General features: G+C 32.1%; 1 protein-coding gene across 2 annotated transcripts in view; it reads left to right on the top strand.

Annotated features, from left to right (window-relative positions):
- Positions 1 to 17,251, top strand: part of LOC125059296 (glycine receptor subunit alpha-4) — a 44,332-nt gene extending 27,081 nt beyond the window's left edge. The window contains exons 4-12 of one of the 2 annotated variants that reach the window (XM_047663666.1): positions 935 to 1,034; positions 2,575 to 2,729; positions 5,706 to 5,738; positions 7,901 to 8,056; positions 9,651 to 9,791; positions 11,515 to 11,744; positions 13,536 to 13,676; positions 14,924 to 15,103; positions 16,088 to 17,251. In XM_047663666.1, the coding sequence (XP_047519622.1) occupies positions 935 to 1,034; positions 2,575 to 2,729; positions 5,706 to 5,738; positions 7,901 to 8,056; positions 9,651 to 9,791; positions 11,515 to 11,744; positions 13,536 to 13,676; positions 14,924 to 15,103; positions 16,088 to 16,240 (1,289 nt within the window). In that variant the 3' untranslated portion in view covers positions 16,241 to 17,251. The remainder of the gene's footprint in view (positions 1 to 934; positions 1,035 to 2,574; positions 2,730 to 5,705; positions 5,739 to 7,900; positions 8,057 to 9,650; positions 9,792 to 11,514; positions 11,745 to 13,535; positions 13,677 to 14,923; positions 15,104 to 16,087) is intronic. The other variant, XM_047663667.1, reaches the window with a different exon arrangement.
- Positions 17,252 to 19,194: the final 1,943 nt, after the last annotated feature.

Here is a 19,194-nt window from a genome sequence, read left to right as displayed (position 1 = left end):
AGAGTAAATAAATCAGTAATATTGGGTAAAAAATCGATACATTATTTACATAACTCGACGTTGGCCGATATTCATTTACAGTTTATGGACTTTTCACTCGTAAATTATTAAGTATTAAGTCAGCGTCGATACAAGTAGGTCTTGGCCTAGGATGTCTAACGATTTTATTGATTTCTCTTTATATTCAGGTAACTAAGTATTATTAAATGAACGGACGAATGTTAAAAATTTACTCCTTATGTATGATTAAAATGCAATAAATTAGTATCAATATTATTCATATTCAAATGGAAAATAATATTCCTTATTAATGAGTTCAAAAGTTTTAAGTTTCATTTTCCGAGTTCAATTTTCACGAGTACAACTTTTCCTTATAAAAAAGTTTTAAAATATTAGCTTGTCAAAAAGACTTGTCTTACTAATTTTAATAAAAGCTCGTGATTTAGAAATGAAAATATTTTGACCAATGTTTATTTATAAAAAAATATACATTTATTTAACATAATGCCATGCTCGTTGTTAAGTATTTTTAACTTTTGTAGTTTTTATACATTTTAAGCTAGCTTAAGTCTCAAAGATATTACAAACTAAATCAAGGCGTTTCCACCTTACTAATGTTACATCTCTTTTTATCAAACTCTGTTTAAGCCGTGATGTGTGCCTTCTCATATTAATTAAACCTTAATGTATCGATATAAATAACGTTTTACAATTTAAGTTCTTTTAAAATTGTAAAGTAAACTTGTAATATCAAATGGGAAATCAAATTCATTAAAAACCTGTAATTCAATGTTTCAAATTAAAAAATACAAGTACAGCGGTTAAGCGTGTGTGTAAACACTGAGTGTTTGAATCCCAACTATTCGCTTATAGATTTTTTTTATGTGCATGAAATCGGTATCTCTTCAGATATATAACTAAATTATCCTTTCAGAAATGCGCCCCCCTTCACGCAAAGGACAACCAGTAATTGTGGAATTTAGTATATATGTTGTGGATGTAAATTCTATTAATGTTGAAGATATGGATTTTAGGTAAGTCTTATAAATTTAAAGAAAAAACTTTTTAACCGGATTAAAGTTATGTATTATTTTAAATTTACAATTATTTAACATAATTTTAAATTTAACCGACGTTTCGCGTGCTTTACAGCGTGCGTGGTCACGGTGACTGAAGACAAAAGGTGTTGGATGTCAAAAAGTATCACAGCTGCAGAAAAAATTGCATTATTTGTATTTATTTCCCTGGAGTTGGTATCGACCCGGTTAAAAAGTTTTTTCATTAAATGTGTAAAGGTTATGTCAATAACAGACAATACTAAGTCTTATAAAGTTAATAGAGTTCTGCAACTCAACTTTATGAATGAATTTTCTCGTGGAATAAATTACTTTGTTGTTTTGTAAAAATTTCGTAGGCGTAAGCTACCGTCATTTATTAATGAAGATGAATTCGTTTGAAAAAATCTTGTTGTTTTCTTTGCGTTATACAATTATTTAAAACAGAAGACTTTTAATTGAGTGATTTAAGTCTTTTTTAACTTCCGGTGATATGACACAAAGGAGAGAAATAAGTCCAAGTTGCTACTTGTTGTAGGCTTGAGTGAGTCATGTAAAGAATTAAAAGTCACAACATTCTTTATGCCGGAGTCAGAGCATAGGAAGAATCGACTGGTAATAAAGGAATGGGCTTTTCAACTAGATGAAAGGATTGGCCTTGTTGCTTTAAATCGGGGAATACCAAAGGAAAGTATGTAAAGGAAATGTTAGCGGCTGTGAGGATTTTCAAAGAATTTGCTGAATATATTCCGCTACAAAATGAGTCGCAGAAAGTTTTTCGCCTAAAGGCGTACACACGTGTAAAGATGCACTTGGACAAATCCAAGAAAGAAGTAGAAGTGCTTAAGAAGTCACTTCTTGCCTGGTCTAATAATGGTACGGAGGGTCTAACGGAGATTTAAAAATAATTTGGGAAGGATCTGAAATTATGCACTCAAATGACCCTTTGAAGTAAAACTTGACAGCTATATAAAACCTGAAAAGAAATTGCGTCCGCCATTTGTATCGTACCAGTTATTGACCAAATGTATTACGTTGGATCTACACTCCCCACTACAGTTGTTGGACGAGTAGGGCAAAAGGTAAAAAGATCGTGAAACACGAGGCGGTCTCTCCCTGGGGGATTGAGTGAAGTTGTTCACTGTGCCACGGTCAGCAGCTGTACTGGTGACAAGGGTGTTAGTAGAGACGTAGGGTAAGGTAATTTACAAAGTGAGGAATAGTGTAGGTTTAGCAGCAGCAGATGTGCGTCTTATTTAGGTAGAAGACGAGGCATATAAAGATAATGCAGTACCTTTACTCGCCAGTAAGTTATTCTGACTGCACTTGTAAGGCTATGTATGTCAATGTCATGAAGTTGGTTGCTGTAGCAGCTAGTCCCGGGGTCTCTTGGTAGAATAACGCGATCCCAAGTTTCCCCAACAGTGTTTTTTGTTTACATTTTTTTATGAATTATTACATCTATTATTGTAATTATATTATTAACAATCACTTAAATAAACCTTATCACGTTTTTCAGAGTGGATATGTTTATAAGACAAACGTGGATCGAGAGCCGTCTTCAGCTACCTGATGACATATTCGAGGAAGGCGATAATCACGTCACACTACCTCCAGAGTTTTTTGATAATCTGTGGCATCCAGATCCTTATTTTTTGAATTCTAAAGTCACAGGTATGTCAAAAAAAAACAGGTTTTGTATATTTTAGTACAAATACGTATACTTACCCGGACTCCCGACCGCCTCTACTAATGATTGACGGAAATGGCAGACCCGAACTTGCCCAGTTGGACTCCCAGCAAAACAATAATTGTTTCAGCTTGGTACTAACACTATTCCTATTGAAAATTTTGGTCATAAAAATGCCCCTTAGAAAGCTTATATTTACCGTTGGGTAAATTTCCGGAAGAAGGTATTATATTTCACCAATACAAGTAAATTAAACCTACTCGGTTCGTGAACGTATCTATTTGTCATTCGAAATTATAAATTCAGTACAAATTTACATTTCATATAAATTCAAACTCATATTCGACATACAGAAATTTAAAATTCTCTTTTCATTTATCGAATTGTTTTATTCTCTTTCAAATATGATACGCATATACATATTTTAATTTTATACCTCGTTTAGAATAAATAGTAACACACAATTTACCTAAACCATCAGATTGAACAACAAATGAACCGAGTTGAAATTAGTTCACAACACGTAACGGTCAAAATTTCTTCAGACTATTACACTATCTCGTTGTGTTCTTAAAGCATTCTTTTAATAAAATTCAATACCGTCATAGAATAAAGAGATAAAAAAATAAACATTCATAATTAGTATTCCGGATATTAGGCAAAATAAGTTATTTTATATGTTTATGATTTACTAAAATCAATTGACAAATTAAATAACAAAAGATAAATAGTTGTACTAATATAAATTATATGGTGCTACGCTATTAAAACACTATTAAATGCGACTAAAAGTTTGGGACTAACTAACTGACTAACTTAGTAAGTCCATATTATAATGTTTCGGCGCTTGTAAACTATGAAATGGTTTGGTTGGTACTAGCGTTTAGAAATATTATATGCTATAAATAAAACAGATTTCGCAATAACCATAGAAAAGTATTTCTACTATTTCTTAATATGTATCAAACATGCGACGTTAATAAATTATTTACCATTTAACAATCAGAAAATGTCTAGACAGTGGACACTATCATATCTTAGAGAGACCTACAATAAAAAAATATTAGATTTTCAAATATCGGTAATCGGATATCTTAATTTGGGTCTCAGTCTAGAGATTATGTATATAGTTGTCTATAAATAAAAATCACCTACTACAAGCTAAAAATGAATTTAATGTGAATAAAAAAAAGCATGTACCTGTACAATATATCAAATCTCTATACAATTCAATTGTGTATCTATGTATATTCTATTGAAAAATACCACCTTAGAGCAGTGTTGTTGAGAAGGTGGGGCCCGAGCCCCACAGGGGGGCAATTTGATTGTTTAGGGGGGCGTATACGAAAATTAAATTAAATTATAGGAATTAGAATTTAAGCTTTTCATTATGTTTTACTTACTGTGTATCGTTAACAAATTCCGAGAAATTTCTTCCTAAAAAGGAAAAATATGATGGGCATCGTTTGTTTCTTTAATTTAAGGATAAAATTATTTGAAATTAAAAGTAATGTATGTTGAATAGGGGCAGGGGAGGGGTGTTATAGTAAGACTAGCTGATCCAGCAAACGTCGTTTTGGCATGTTTATCATTCATAATAAAAAATAGGGCTTGATCGTAGAGGGGTGAAAATTAGAGGTTGTATGTATTTTTTAATGTTGTATCATAAAAATTTAAAAATTAATTTTTTTTCTAAAAATTAAAAAAAAAAATTAGGGGTGGACTACCCTTAACATTTAGGGGGATTAAAAATAAATGTTGTCAGATTCTCAGTTATACCCAATATGCACACAAAATTTCATGAGAATCGGTCAAGCCGTTTCGGAGGAGTTTAACCACAAACACCGCGACACGAGGATTTTATATATTAGATTAAGGTACAAAAAAGGTTGAGAAACACTGCCTTAAAGGGTCATATAGAACTAGAATAAATCTGATTATTTTGAATCGAACCTGAACAGAGAATGATTATTTATAACTGTGAATATATTTTATATTTCGCGTAAGGAATCAATCCAAATCTGTATTAAATTTTGTTTGAAACTTTGTTCCCAATATATGTTATCTTTCAGTTATCAAACTTCAATTATGTGATTCTAACATTGGACTTTGACTTTATAAAAATGCTATAAAAATAATTCCAAATTTCAAAAGATTCAAGTCGACTAGAAACTTACAGTAGTAGAAATTCATAAAAAGTTAAAGATATTCTTTTCAAATTCAAACTTGATAGATATACTTTTAAATTACTAATTTTGCTTTTATTTTTTGTTCTGTTGGTTCTCCAGTTATAATATACATAGAAATGAACACCATTCAGCGGTATATTACAAATTACTTCACGCCATCTAGTTAATATGGTAAAGAATTAGTCTAGCTATTCAAAAGGGGAACGCTGCCAGTATCTTCGGAACCTTGCCTAAAGGGACTCCCTTTAATAATATATTTTAGTTATTACATTTTAAGGCTAGTTATTTATTTCAATGTATTTATTTAACTAACCAATTTAAATTTATTAGATATTGATATCATATCAATTACAGGTAGCAGTGTCTTGTTGCGATAAATTCGCGTTTTTTTTTCATTTCAGATGCTTTTTTATAAAACGGTTAACAAATTCGTATAACCTATATCGGGACCATAAAGTCCAATACCACAATTGTACCAAACAAGTGCTTGTAAACATGTAGATGGTACACAATATTTACATTTATGTGTAGCATCATAGTTTTTTTTTAATTATCTATACATGTGAGCAAGGATAAAAGATTACACTTATTAGATACTTTGAACCTCCCAGAGGTACTTTTTAGTTGACCTCAAGCAATACATTTACTCTAGACTATTAATAAATGTTCTTGAGTTATAAGTAATTGAATAATTAATTAACATAATGTGGATATTGCTTTTATATTTTCTCTAATTCGCGTTTTTATTGTAATACTAATTTTACCTTCTAGGAGGGGACTGTCACTTTTGCCATCAATCAGCTGGTATGCATTTTGATATAACACATTGCACCAGCACCTACCTAGATTTAATAATTTATTTGCATATTTATATGTATGGGTAAAGGAAATTTTGTAATAAAGATTTTTGAGCACAATTTGCACTATCAATTACAATTATTAACGAAAAATATTAAAATTATTTTTGTATAGAAAACGGTCTCAATTATATAATCACTCCACGTTCACGCAGAAGGTGGAGCTTGATCAGAATATAATGACAAATTAAACGCTAACGCAGGTGCAGTAACATCAGCTATGTTGAGTACATAGATAGGGATATCGATTTTCTTGTTTCCGATATAGTTATAACAATATTCGTAGCGCTGATATCGCAAAAGTGGGATCGCGCGGTACCAAAACTTAACATGAAAGTTCTATTGGAATTTACAGAGCACTTATGCCTATTGCCTTTTTTTCATATAACATCGACAAGAGTGCCGTTAAAATTTTTAGAATTTAATGAGCAATCTGTCGGAACTCCGCTGCGTTGCCATGAGTCGTGTTATACTATTTAAACAACTACAAAAGCTTTATATTATTATAAATATGTATTTTATATTTCACCGTATAAAAATTACGAAATGAACTTCCGCAAGTTTTTCGCTTAAAGGATGAGAACCATAAGTGACGGAAAATTATGAATTATGTTTATATCTTAATTCTTAACAAGTACTGGTATATCCTAGTTTTTTGTGTTTTATCACATCTAGAATCTTATTTTTTTTTAAATAATGAATGTATGAAATTAATAACATGCAATACATTTTATATCCATAACCAAATAATTACGAATCACTCTTTTGAAATGGAAAACGAATAACCCATTCTGGTAATTCAATATTTAATGGAATCCTCACGATTCGTTTTCAAAAGGATTAATTAATAAAATATATTAGAAATGTTCTTGGTTTATACTATTCATAATTAAAATATATTTTTGAAGTTATACTTTTTTAGGCGCGTTATGAAAAATTGATGAGAATGAAATTTTACGATGCGCGCGAACCGTGACACAAAATTATCAGAATGAAGTTGCCCACGGAAGATTCTACGGCATTGGACATAATTTAAAAACAACAATCGAATAATAATAGAATTTATATTACACTTAATGTAAGAGAATAATAATAAATATTTATTTATTTAATCTTTCAAATGTAAACTGAACTTTATTGACTATAATGACTCCTTTTCCAGTCTTTGATAATTGAATTGTAATTAATTATTTGCTTGCAATCAAAAACTATTATTAATAATGCCAAAGAAGTATAACTTATTATGCGCGTACATAAGTAAACGCACCCTTTTTTTTACATTTTTAACAATACGCCTCAAATCAATGAAAGAAAAAAAAAGTGCGTGTACTAGTGTACACACGTTAGAAGTGTAACTTCTTTATGACCTTATTTTTCGAAAAATTATCTATAATATGCAACCTTCCAGTAATTGGTTAAATAAAGTTAAATTAGATAAAGTTTAACAAAAGGCTTTTAATATCACAGACTTGAATACAAATAATACAATTATTTCGTTTTACCCTATTACCACTAAGATTATTACAGAATTTCATAAATTGTAATAGAATTTTTAGTATCATTGTTATCGTTATTATACATTTTTGTTATTAATGGTTTAGAATCTCTTTGAATCAACCCTGGTAGGGACAAGAAAAAGACGCGCGTAACGGTCAAATGTGACGCGTAACCGAAACATGTGACGCGTAACCGAAAAATGTGACGCGTAACGAAAAAATGTTACACAAATTTTTTTTCCAACCCCGATAAAGAAGTTTCACTTCAAAAATATTAATGAATCAAAATCTTTTTATACATTAATTCTAATAGACTACGTTTTTTGTTTCTGCATTCATGAAAATTTAAAAAAGATTATCGCACATACAAGAAGTGTCTAGGTATATCAATAATAATCTTTAGTTGTATATTCTATTGTCATGCCTATTGACATGAGATGACATGTGTTTGATAACATTTTCTGGGTATAATGAACTTTCTGTATATTACTAGCTAAAAGTTTATATGTAGATAGAAAATTCGATTGGTGTACAACTGAGACTCGAACGCACAACCATAGGCTACAATATTGCAGCCACAGCGCCAATATTATATTTAATTTTTCTATTACAGAAATAGCAGAACTCACCCACAAGTTTTCTTCGGTAACGTTATACAGAAATCAAACTGTTAGATACGCTGCAAGGATGCACGCAATCATCGCATGTCAGATGGAATTTCAACTCTATCCTATGGACATACAGTCGTGTCCTATTTATATAGAAAGTTGTAAGTGTATTTATTTACCTTCCTTTAATAACTTTGTTGTTTTTGCTACAGACTAAAGCCCAAATATTTAAGGTACCGAATTATTATTTAATTGCCTAGACATCAAACCCAATAATGATATTAATAAACTATTGTTTTCCTTTTTCATTTTAATATCTCGTTACTGCATTGGACAATATACGTGCCAAAAAAACATATAAATTATAATAAACTAAACTCGTATACCTACATGTCGTAAATAATGGAATAAGGGAACACGATGTCATTTATTTTATTATGAAAATAAAACGCAATATCATAGACATATTACAGGTTGCAAATTGTCAATACATCAGTAGGGCGATGGATCGATCGTTGACACTTGAGGCTTGAGTTTTATGTTTCAAATTTCAATTGCTCTCTGATCGGCGCCGGCGCCAGACGTGCGCACTGCCATTTTGGTTCTTAAATCTTAATAAATCAAGATGTCGGACGAAAATGAAAACCATGTGGTTGTTTCCAATCTTTCTGAATCTACTATATATATACGTGTAAAAGTAAATAAATTAAAACAAAATAAATTATACTTTCTTATTCTGTCTCGGGTTTGGATCTATGAAATCGGTGTATATATTGTATCAATATTGAAAATAAATTGTAATAATTAATGAAAAAATGAAAATAATGATAATTAATAAATTAATTATCATTATTACTGTAGTAACTATCACAGTTACAAAACTTATCACAGTTTTGAATCCGTATGACAGAGGCGAGAGGTAAATCTACTTTGCATAGTATTGGCAAAGACATAGTATAAAAAAGGAGTTTATAATAGTCTAACAAGCAAAATCAATCAGAATATAATGCTGTAACATCACAAAATTAAAATTGGTTTTTACGTAGTTGTACAATCATGTATACCAAGTACTAAGAAATCGTGTTTGATGTTGTAAATTTGTTATCTCAGATATCACCTCAAATAAATCTTCCTATGGCCTCGTAATTTATCGCTTTATATAACTGTAAGGATGGAAAACCTTATTCATTTAGGTTGTATTGGTACCTATTTACTCGACTTAAGAACATGAGGTTTACAAATCGACGTGTATTTTATTTACTGCTTTTATTTTGGATACATTTATAAAAGCATATTGAATATCCATTAATAGTACAGTGCTTGTGTTGTTAGTTTTGTTTAGATGCCGGGGAAGGCTGTTAGTAAAACACTTTTACTAATATATAAATAATAATCACATAGCGGGAAAGCCGAAGAAAAGGTTTTTTAATTCTGCGGTAATTAATTGTAAATCAGCGGGATTGGGGCACTTAAACGGTAAAATAATTTTTGAAAACAGGTCTAATAGAGCGAGAGATTAGCGCGGTAACTAGAGAAACGTTTGAAGCTTATAATATTAGTATGGATTAGGTAGCAGGGGTCAACGGTTAAATAAAACACAATAAACTATAAATATGATCGTAGAATATGAAGAAGTCTGTCTAATAGTAATACATTTCTGCGTCTATAATTAAAATCTTATGAATTAAGAACATCTCAAACCTCTATACACACGTAGAAAGGTATTAAATTTATAAATTATATATTAATTTTCAGTTTCATACAGTAATCAGAAAGTGCGGTTCAAGTGGAGTGAAGCTGGGGTGACGATAAATCCAGAACTAAAGCTACTTCAGTATAACATCGGTGAGCCATTAAGATTAGAGGAGACTAATGGATTGATGATTGATAAAGAGGGTACGTTGATTGTACTTATTATATTATTGATAATTGAATTATGTTAATAACATTACTCGTACTATTTGCTTAATATAATTCGTTCTTAATAATAATAACCACTGGATTATTACCACAGACTTACGAGTCTTTGATTTTTCTTTCATAGATAAGTAGCCTTCTGAATCTGACCCATGTTATGGTTAGACATATCGGTATTCTCAAGATGTTTGCTTTCACAGAGGAGTAACTGTTAATTTCGCACACAGAAAGAAAAATCCGTTGTTGTACAGGCCAGATTCGGATAGACGACTTTAGGAGAGTCGCACGCTTACTAGGCTAACACTGCTCTAGGGTTTTCACTGACCACCAGAAACCATAGACTACAAATATATACATTAGACGTTTGCGATATCTCGATGCAAAATTTTTTGTTATGATTTTTTTACACTGTCATTATTTGTAACATGTTAATAACTAATTAGACAGTCCTAATGCATCTAATTAACTCAACCCATTATGGTGTTTAAAAAATAACAATAAATCAGAGGTTTATGTTCTAAAACATTAATTAAAAACTGTATGTGATGAGGTTAAGCTAATAATAATAATAATAATAGCCTTTATTTCCAAAACTTAACTATAATAGATTAGAACTTTCATTGATTTTGAATTGAAAAATTAACTTTTAACATTACGTAAGGTTAAGCTAATACAGTAAAGCAATTATGTACTTCATCTGTAGTCGGGATGCCCTAACTTTTATAAGTTAAATCGCAACAGAGTTTCAGATTTCAATACCATAACCTATATCTCCAAGATAATAATAGGTACGCTACTTTAGCCTCCTAAATGACCACAGAAAATCCCACATTAGTTTAAAGTTAATTTATACAGCCTGTTACGCAAACTATACAGTATTTAGCTTAATCACTTTTCAACGAGCTGTTTAATATGAATACAAAGTATTTAGTAAAAAGTAAAACTTTAGTGTTTTAAAGCTTATTATATTAAATACTGTAATTCCTTTGTGCTTTTATTTACAAGCCTCAGTACTTAATAAAAATTTTGATTAGGAATTCATAATACCAAATTAAATATTATGGAGGAACATATGCCTGGTTCTTGTTATGTTAAATGATTATAACTGTAATGTAATTCGGTTGAGCAGTTAGCCTAGTGGCTTCAGCGTGCGACACTTATCCCTGAGATTGTAGATTCGATTCCCAGAAGTGCACCAATGGACGCTTTTAATACTCGCACGTTTATATGATACCTAAGTATGGTATCTTTGTTTTTGTCAACGTAGAAATATTATTAACGTTTATATAAATATACTAGCTGATCCGGCAAACGTCGTTTCGCCATGTATATCATTTATAATAAAAAAGTAGGGGTTGATCGTAGAGGGGTGAAAGTTAGGGGTTGTATGTATTTTTTAATGCTGTATCATAAAAAAATAGAAATTAAAAATTTTGTCTAAAAAATAAAAATAAAAATTTAGGGGTGGACTACCCTTAACATCTGGCGGGCTGATTTGTGAATCTAAACCATTCCCAGATCCCCTTGAAGACACACAAAAAATTTCATCAAAATTGGTCCAGTCGTTTAGGAGGAGTTCAGTCACATACACACGCACACAAGAAATATATATATTAAGATATCAAACTATATTTTGGAATCGCCTGGAATCTTTACGCACGTACGTACGTATATAATATATAATTCATATGTATAATTGCAGGAAACTTCTCTCGCCTGGTGGTATACTTTCGCTTTGAACGGCAAATTGGTCATCACCTCATACAGACCTTCGCTCCTTCTTCACTAGTAGTGATGCTGTCATGGTTTAGCTTCTGGTTGGATCTGGATGCAGTTCCTGGAAGAGTAACTCTGCTTGTCACATGTATGCTGACCTTGGTCACAATGTTTACAGGCCTAAGAGCTGATATACCTCCCGTTGCTTATGTAAAGGTGAGGTAATCACTTTTATATTTAAGTTTTAATAATTCAGGTAAAAATACTTTAACATTCAAGCCAGCGCTGCCTGAGCGCGTTCAAGAGGCAATCAAATTTGTATTGGATATTTACTAACGCGACTATAAATTATTAGTTGTATGCGATATTCTGATAGATGGATTAAAAGTGTATAAATTCGTGTACTTAACTGTATGATTACTCTGGATTATATGGTAATGATATAGAAAGACGAATGAATGCTAGAAATAGAGAAAATGGACCTTTGCATTCCTTCTGTAGGCAGGAAATCTCAATCGACACTCGACTGGCCGTACATAGGAGAGTGCTTATCCCGACGTTATCATACGGTAGTGAATGTTGGGTATGGCAGAGGAAGAATGATTGTAGAATAAATGCCGTGGAAAAGAGGGCGTTAATAAGTATGTGTGGTGTTATATTGCTTGATAGGATAAGTAATAGTGATATACGTGAGCAGTGTGGACTAAAAGAGGACGCAATGACAGGGATACGAAAGGCAATACTTAGGTGATTTGGTCATGTAGAACCAATTAATGAGAAACGTTTAACAAGTGGTAACACAACCGTTGATAGTAAAGTCGTTGAGTAGGCCTTGTCATACATAGATGGACCAAATCCAGAAGGTCCAGAACCTTCTGGATTTACCAAGTCAAATGTACCCATTATCGACAAGCATAGTGAATGTCATAAAACTGGAGGAATCGAGAGAGGTATGTCGGGACCGTAGCAAGTCCGTGGTCTCAGCTTACCCCTGCGGGAAAAAGGCGTTAATCTAAATATCTATACATTAAGGAAAAATCTAGCTTTTGTAGTACTATTCTACTACATTGAGTTTATACTACTGTTAAAACCATCTGTCAATTGATAGTTTATAAATTTTTGAGAAAACAATTAAGAATTCTAGTAGCTGACGCAAAATCTAGTCAACAGTGTTTGCCAAGTGCAAATAAATCTATATTTTATTTGTTCAATACTCGCTGTAAATATATTGAAGTGGATTCTGATGTCAATAAAACCTTTTATTCTGAAATAAAATACAGGCATGCCATATATATTCTATATAAATGTGACTAAACGAAACATTCCACGCGACTCGATTTTAATAATTCAATAATATAATATAAAACCAGCTTCTTCTTTTTGACCAAATTCAGCGAAGGGCTTGTCGAATTGTCAATCTCCAATGTCTTACTGATCGGCTTGATTCTCTGTCTCTCCGCAAAGACATTGCGTCTCTTTGCGTTTTGTACAAAGTGTACTACGGAGAGTGTTCGGAAGAATTATTTGGGTTGATCCCTCCTGCCTCTTTTCAACACCGTACGAGCCGTACGAGCTCTAAATTTCACCAGCATCAACTTGATGGTTGGAGGTCTTCCATAGTCTCACAAGGCATTTTCTTTTGCAAACTAGCGAACTGTGGAATCGACTCCCGGTGGGGGCTTCCCTCAGAGATACGACCTCCAAATGTTTAAAAATCGAGTGTACTCCTCCCTCAAAGGCCGGCAACGCACCCACTAAAAATGGGTGTCTATTAGCTGCGAAGACTGCCCTTTATGGTCGTCCCGCAAGCTCGTTTGCCCCCCTATTATTAAAAAAAAATCTAATAATATCAAGCAAAAGTCAACGTTATGATAAGGGACATTTATTATTTGTAAGAGTTTTTTTAGCTTAGAGAGGTGTTGTATTGTGTTGTGAATGTCAATAATAGACACTTTAAGTCAACAGAATCTGGAAGACAAGATTTTAATGAAATTAATTATTTTACAGGCATTAGATTTGTGGATGGCCGGTTGCATGATGTTTGTATTTGCGGCCCTTAGCGAATTCGTCGTTGTTAAAGTGTTAGATAAGCAATATCAAATGAACAAGTCGAGAGCACAGGAAGCCATGCCACGAATAATACCAGTTGTAAGTATTAAAGCAATTCCTCAGATAACAGACACAACTTAAGAGAACGAATAAATGGAATGTGGAGTAGTCTACAAAACATTAGAAAATAGGGTATCTATTTCTCTAATATTTTAATACTCCTATTCATGCATGTAATGTTATCTCGATATTTGCGTGGTTACGGCCTATTAGTCCATTGAAATGTTACATTTGCTAAAAATTTGTTAAAAGACGCAAATTGTCCCCCAGCCGCCATCTTGGAAAAAGGCATGAAAACACGTTTTTGGCTATATCTCCTAAACTATCCATCGTATAAAAAAATTGTGAAGACATATTTTGTAGCAAATCGCTTTGCCTACAATTATGTCTCTGTAACTTTTTATCATAAACTTGGGTTTAAGCTTGTATTGACCCCCCCCCCCCCCCCGCCCCTACATGTTTTATATATAAAATTGCGTCCTCTAACAAGTTTTCAGTTTCGTCCTCAAACTGAAAAACATTTCGATGGACTATATATGGTCACAGATAAGTGATAGTTATTAATGAAATTTAAATTAGCTAATCCAAAACAACAGTACTATTTCAAAATATATATTGTGATGTACTGTAATTTTATAGTTTTGATGATACTGGTACAACTATATTTAAACCTATAATTGCATATTTTTAATGTAATAGGAAGCTCACATGATGTTAAATGATACCGCCGCTAATGGACACTCACATTGCCAGAAGGCTCGCCAGTGTGTTGCCGGCCTTTTAATAATTGGTACGCTCTTTTCTTGAAGTACTTCAGTGGGCAGCTGGTTCTACATAGGTTATTGGTACCGAATTTGTTACTATGGTTTGGTGCTATTTCTATACAAAATAATAGTACCTAAAAAGTAGCCTACTAGCTTACACGTGTATATAATGTCGGCAAACTTTTCCTCTTTATAATATAATTTGTGTTTTTGGACACCACAATGTTGAAATAGTCACGATCTCTAAATAGCATCCTATGTCAATATTCGGAAATTGAAATTCCAAATACATTATTGAAACCTACGTTGAAATCCCAAATGCCAATGTCCTCTTATTTCTTACTGGCACGACTGCTTTGGGACTAAATATAGCCTATGTTACTCAGGAATGATCTAATCTATTATATATGTATATATATATATATATACTTGTGTTATTAGTAACCCCAATATCATAATGTTGCATAATTATTTATATATATGTAGTACCTACCTATCTTTAAAACTAATTACTGCCATCAGCGTATAAATGGCGAGAAGGGATCCTGTGGCACAGTTGCCGCCTGGGAGGGAAGTGGGGTCAGATGTCGCAAGGTTGACCTCACCTCACCCGCATCTCCCCCAGCCACAACCCCAGCGGTGCATTCTAACCCAGCTGCCCCCACACACCTCGTCGGGGAGCGAAGGCAAAGTATATTGCAAGTAGGTTTGCCCATAAAAACTCATAAGGCGTGCTGAATTGAAAATGTAATGTTTTTAAGTAGTAGTATGTATTATGGGGCATATTACTAACTTAAGTTAATAATTAATGAAGAATTTATTTGTAAAAGCTTCTTAATTATTGTAAATGTGACAAATAGCATAATTAGTTTTGATAAAGATGCTAAAAAATGCGTACTTTTCGCTAGTGATTATATCGTTAATGAATGAACGATATAATCACTAGCGAAAGTCCAATAAATTTTATGATCGGCATCTAACTATATATAAAAGACGATGGACCTAACCAGTTAATTCCAAATTAAGGATTATGAGTAAAGTCGAAAAAATATAAAAGAGGCACAATTAAATATAAGATGTCCTTATGAATTCAGCTAGTTTCTATATGTATAGTAAATATGAAAGTGTGAAGTAATGATTAAAAAAGTTTGTCTTGGCGGATTGTAGTTTTACTATTTGCTTTATAGTAGATGAAATAAAGATTTTATATGAAGTTTTTATAATATTATGGACAAAACATTATGATCTGAAAACAAAAAAACAGTCCATGACTCGCAAGAGACCGTAATCTCGATCGAAGATCTTGGGCTATTTGTTCTATCAATGATCGAATTATTACCACCTCTTGGTTTTACCAAAAAACCTTAATCATATTACCTCTGACTTTGTACGCAGTACAACAGAGTTGCGTAATGAAATAGACTAGCAACGGCGGAGCGATACGGTGGCGGACAGAAGGAACTTCTTATTTCTGCGGTTAAAGAAACATTTCACAGGCCATACATTTGATGATGATGATGCAGTAGTCTCTGTAGTGCACGACTTTTAAGAAATCTCAAAGATATTTTTAAGAAGAGAATTTTACAAAATAGATATACAAAGTGTGACGTGTGTGTATAAAGAGTGTGAGAGGTGATAAAATAGTAATGATGTATTTATTTAAACTTTATGATAATTGCCTTTCAGGTTGCGTGGCTGGATGCAGATACAGGGCAAGAAAGAGTATTATGGCGGGAAATAGACAAACTATCAAGAATTGTATTTCCTGCTTTGTTTCTTCTCTTCGTTACCTTATACTGGCCTGTTTTGCTGTTAAAAACGAAGAGTTCTTCACATTAATTGATTCACGTCTTATTTCATTTAGAAAAAGGTGACATAACTTGAAAAATCTTAGCTAGAAGTTGTACCTATATATCTCTCTCAAATCCCGACATTCCTTTGACGACGCGCGATCCCAAGGTCGCCACATCAACGCTACAGATATTAAGAAAACATCGAACTTGCATAATAAAACGTCGGGATTGGGAGCACGGTCACTATTGGAAGTTACAGAGTAAGATTTCTGGTCTAAAAATCTCGAGATAAGAGAAAGATCTTAATCCATTCTTAATTATTATTATTGTGAACAAAATAAGTATAAGAAAATATTTTGTAACTTTTTCTTAAAATTCTAAGAAACTCACTAAAACATTGTAGAAAGAAAATTTTGTAACTAAAGATTGTGTACAAGGGAAAATTCGCAACGAAAATAATAATTAGCCTATAAAAATATGAAATGATCAAAGAATATTTGATATTTACTTGTTATGAGAATATTATTAATAAATCGTTGAACACGTCTGTGCCGAGGGCACTTAATATAATCTGTTATATTTTATTTATATTTAGCTGTAATTCATGAGCTTATAATATCGTATAGCGAGCCATCACAGCTTTAATACATTGTGATAATATATAAGAGTAATTATAAACGTAAGTCATCTTTCATATACAGTCAAACCTGGGTAAGTGAGAACTGGATAAGTGAGAAAACTCTATAAGTGAGAGTAATAGCCGGGACCCGTCATTTTAAGCTCCCAAAACCTCTATTAGCGAGAAACAGAAACCTCTGTAAGAGAGAGTAGTTTTTCCCTCATGGACCTCCGTAAGTGAGACTGCCACTTATCTACCTTTATAAGAGACAAACGCTACCCATGTACCGGCATTAGCTGGAAACTCGGGTTAGTGAGAAACCTCTATAAGCGAGAATGAGATTGTGCTCCCTTGAACTCTCGCTCATCCAGCTTTGACTGTATATAGCGCACATTCAGCAGCATAAGCAGTGAAATTAATAAATTGCTTGAGAGGTCAAGATTTTATTCAAGAGAACAGGTGTAGTGTTAGAAACAACTGTGGGTTACTTCAACTGTAAAGTTTTACTTAATGAAAACCTTTTGAGTAGATTATTTAACACTTAAAAACCTAGCCTACAAACATGTTAACACGAAGATAAGTCAAGTGTAAGTTCGTAACGAAGTGTTAGTTCAAAGAATATCAAAAATCGAACATCGGACAGTAAACAACAAAGGTTAAAGGCCTTACAAAAGTCCATTCCAAACTAATTTTAGAGAAAAAAAAAATATAGTTAAAAAAAACTAAAAAACATGCTTTTAAAGCACACTCGATAGACTAAAAATTTGGCACAGAGCGCCCCACGCTTTTTCACAATAATACCAGTATTTTTTGTTTATTACCATTTTCAGCCTAAATTAGGAATTATTTTTCACTTTTTAGTTTGAAGTGCTTTAAAAGCGTGTTTTTTAGTTTTTTAAACTATATTTATTTTTAGTTAATTTTTTTTTATTTTTTTTCGGATTATTGCATTGTCATCGATCTTTGACAGGTGCGCAAAGTTTGAATTAAATCTGTCCGTTAAAAGTGGGTGAAAATCGAGTCCGAAGGAGTCGGTTACATACATATAGGTGAAGCTAATATAAAGCGAGTAAAAACCATCTCGTTTTTTACAGGTTTTAATACAATTATTATAGGCCTTCAAACGGAATATAGCTTAACTCTGTGATCTATTTGTAAGCCGTACAGTGGAAGCAGAATATAAAGTACATCGTGACATGAAGGTTTATTACGGATTTTAAAAATAGACGATATAATAGGATGATAAAAGTTTTAGCCCTTTTTTATTTACAATATAACCCACTCAAAACGATCCTCTTCAATCCTCTGCCCGAAAACCGGAAAAGTCTCTCGAATGAAGTTTAATAAGCTTATTAAACGAAGAATGCTTTTGAAACGAACAAACTTAATTATTAGTCAACAGAAGCGACACATGTTACGTCTTTTCATAGTCCGTATAACATATTATTTTGCGGCGGAAATTGTCACATAATAATGGCATCCCATCACGCTTTCTCGATTGAGAGATGCTATCACAAAGTATCCTTGTCTATGGGTCACCTATTTTCGTTACGCATTACAATATTATTTAATGTATAATGTTTAGGTAATTTCTTAAAACGTTATAATTTATGTGTTTATGTGTGCTAATAGTGTATAATGCTATTTGTCTTGGTGCTGCAAATTATAATATAGTATATAATATTATATATAGAATAATTTATTTTATGTAAAAAAACTATAGATATGATGACAATCTATATTATTTATAATGAGAAACTATTGTATGGTATTGTAAAAAATTATAAGATATTTAAAAGAAAGTGCAGCTTACATTGTTTAAAAATAAAGTAGGAACTTCGACATAACTAAAATTATAATATAAAATGCCATCATTGAACAATCACACTTCTTTTTTCGTGTGTAAATTTAATTGATGCCTTTAAATCAAGGACTTACAACATACTTTGTCTAAAGGCCGATTTACATTATCTTAGTTTTTAGGAGAGTGCTTTAGGATAGTAATTTAGTTGAAACATGTAAACGCTACTTGCTTTAGTAAACGCTACGGTAAAGAACTTGCCTTTCAAGTTGTACTAAAGCACTCTCCTAAACACTAAGATAATGTAAATCGGCCATTAGTTATGGAGAACTGAAGGATTTGGAACAACTGTATTCTCTTTTAAATGTTACTCTTAAATAAATAGATTCAGTGTAAATAATTTATGTTAGTTTATACATATTAGTTGTTATTAACATTTCACAAAGTCTTATGAATTATTATGCAATAGATGGATATTAGTAATAGTAAAAATGTTATAATAAATGTTTTATTAAACGCACAAATTAATTTGCTCATTTATAATAATAGAAGTAGTAATACCTTTTATCGAAAATACCGA

Source organism: Pieris napi, chromosome 19 (assembly GCF_905475465.1).
Source record: "Pieris napi chromosome 19, ilPieNapi1.2, whole genome shotgun sequence".
NCBI lineage: Eukaryota > Metazoa > Arthropoda > Insecta > Lepidoptera > Pieridae > Pieris > Pieris napi.
This window is presented reverse-complemented; position numbering and strand designations above follow the sequence as displayed.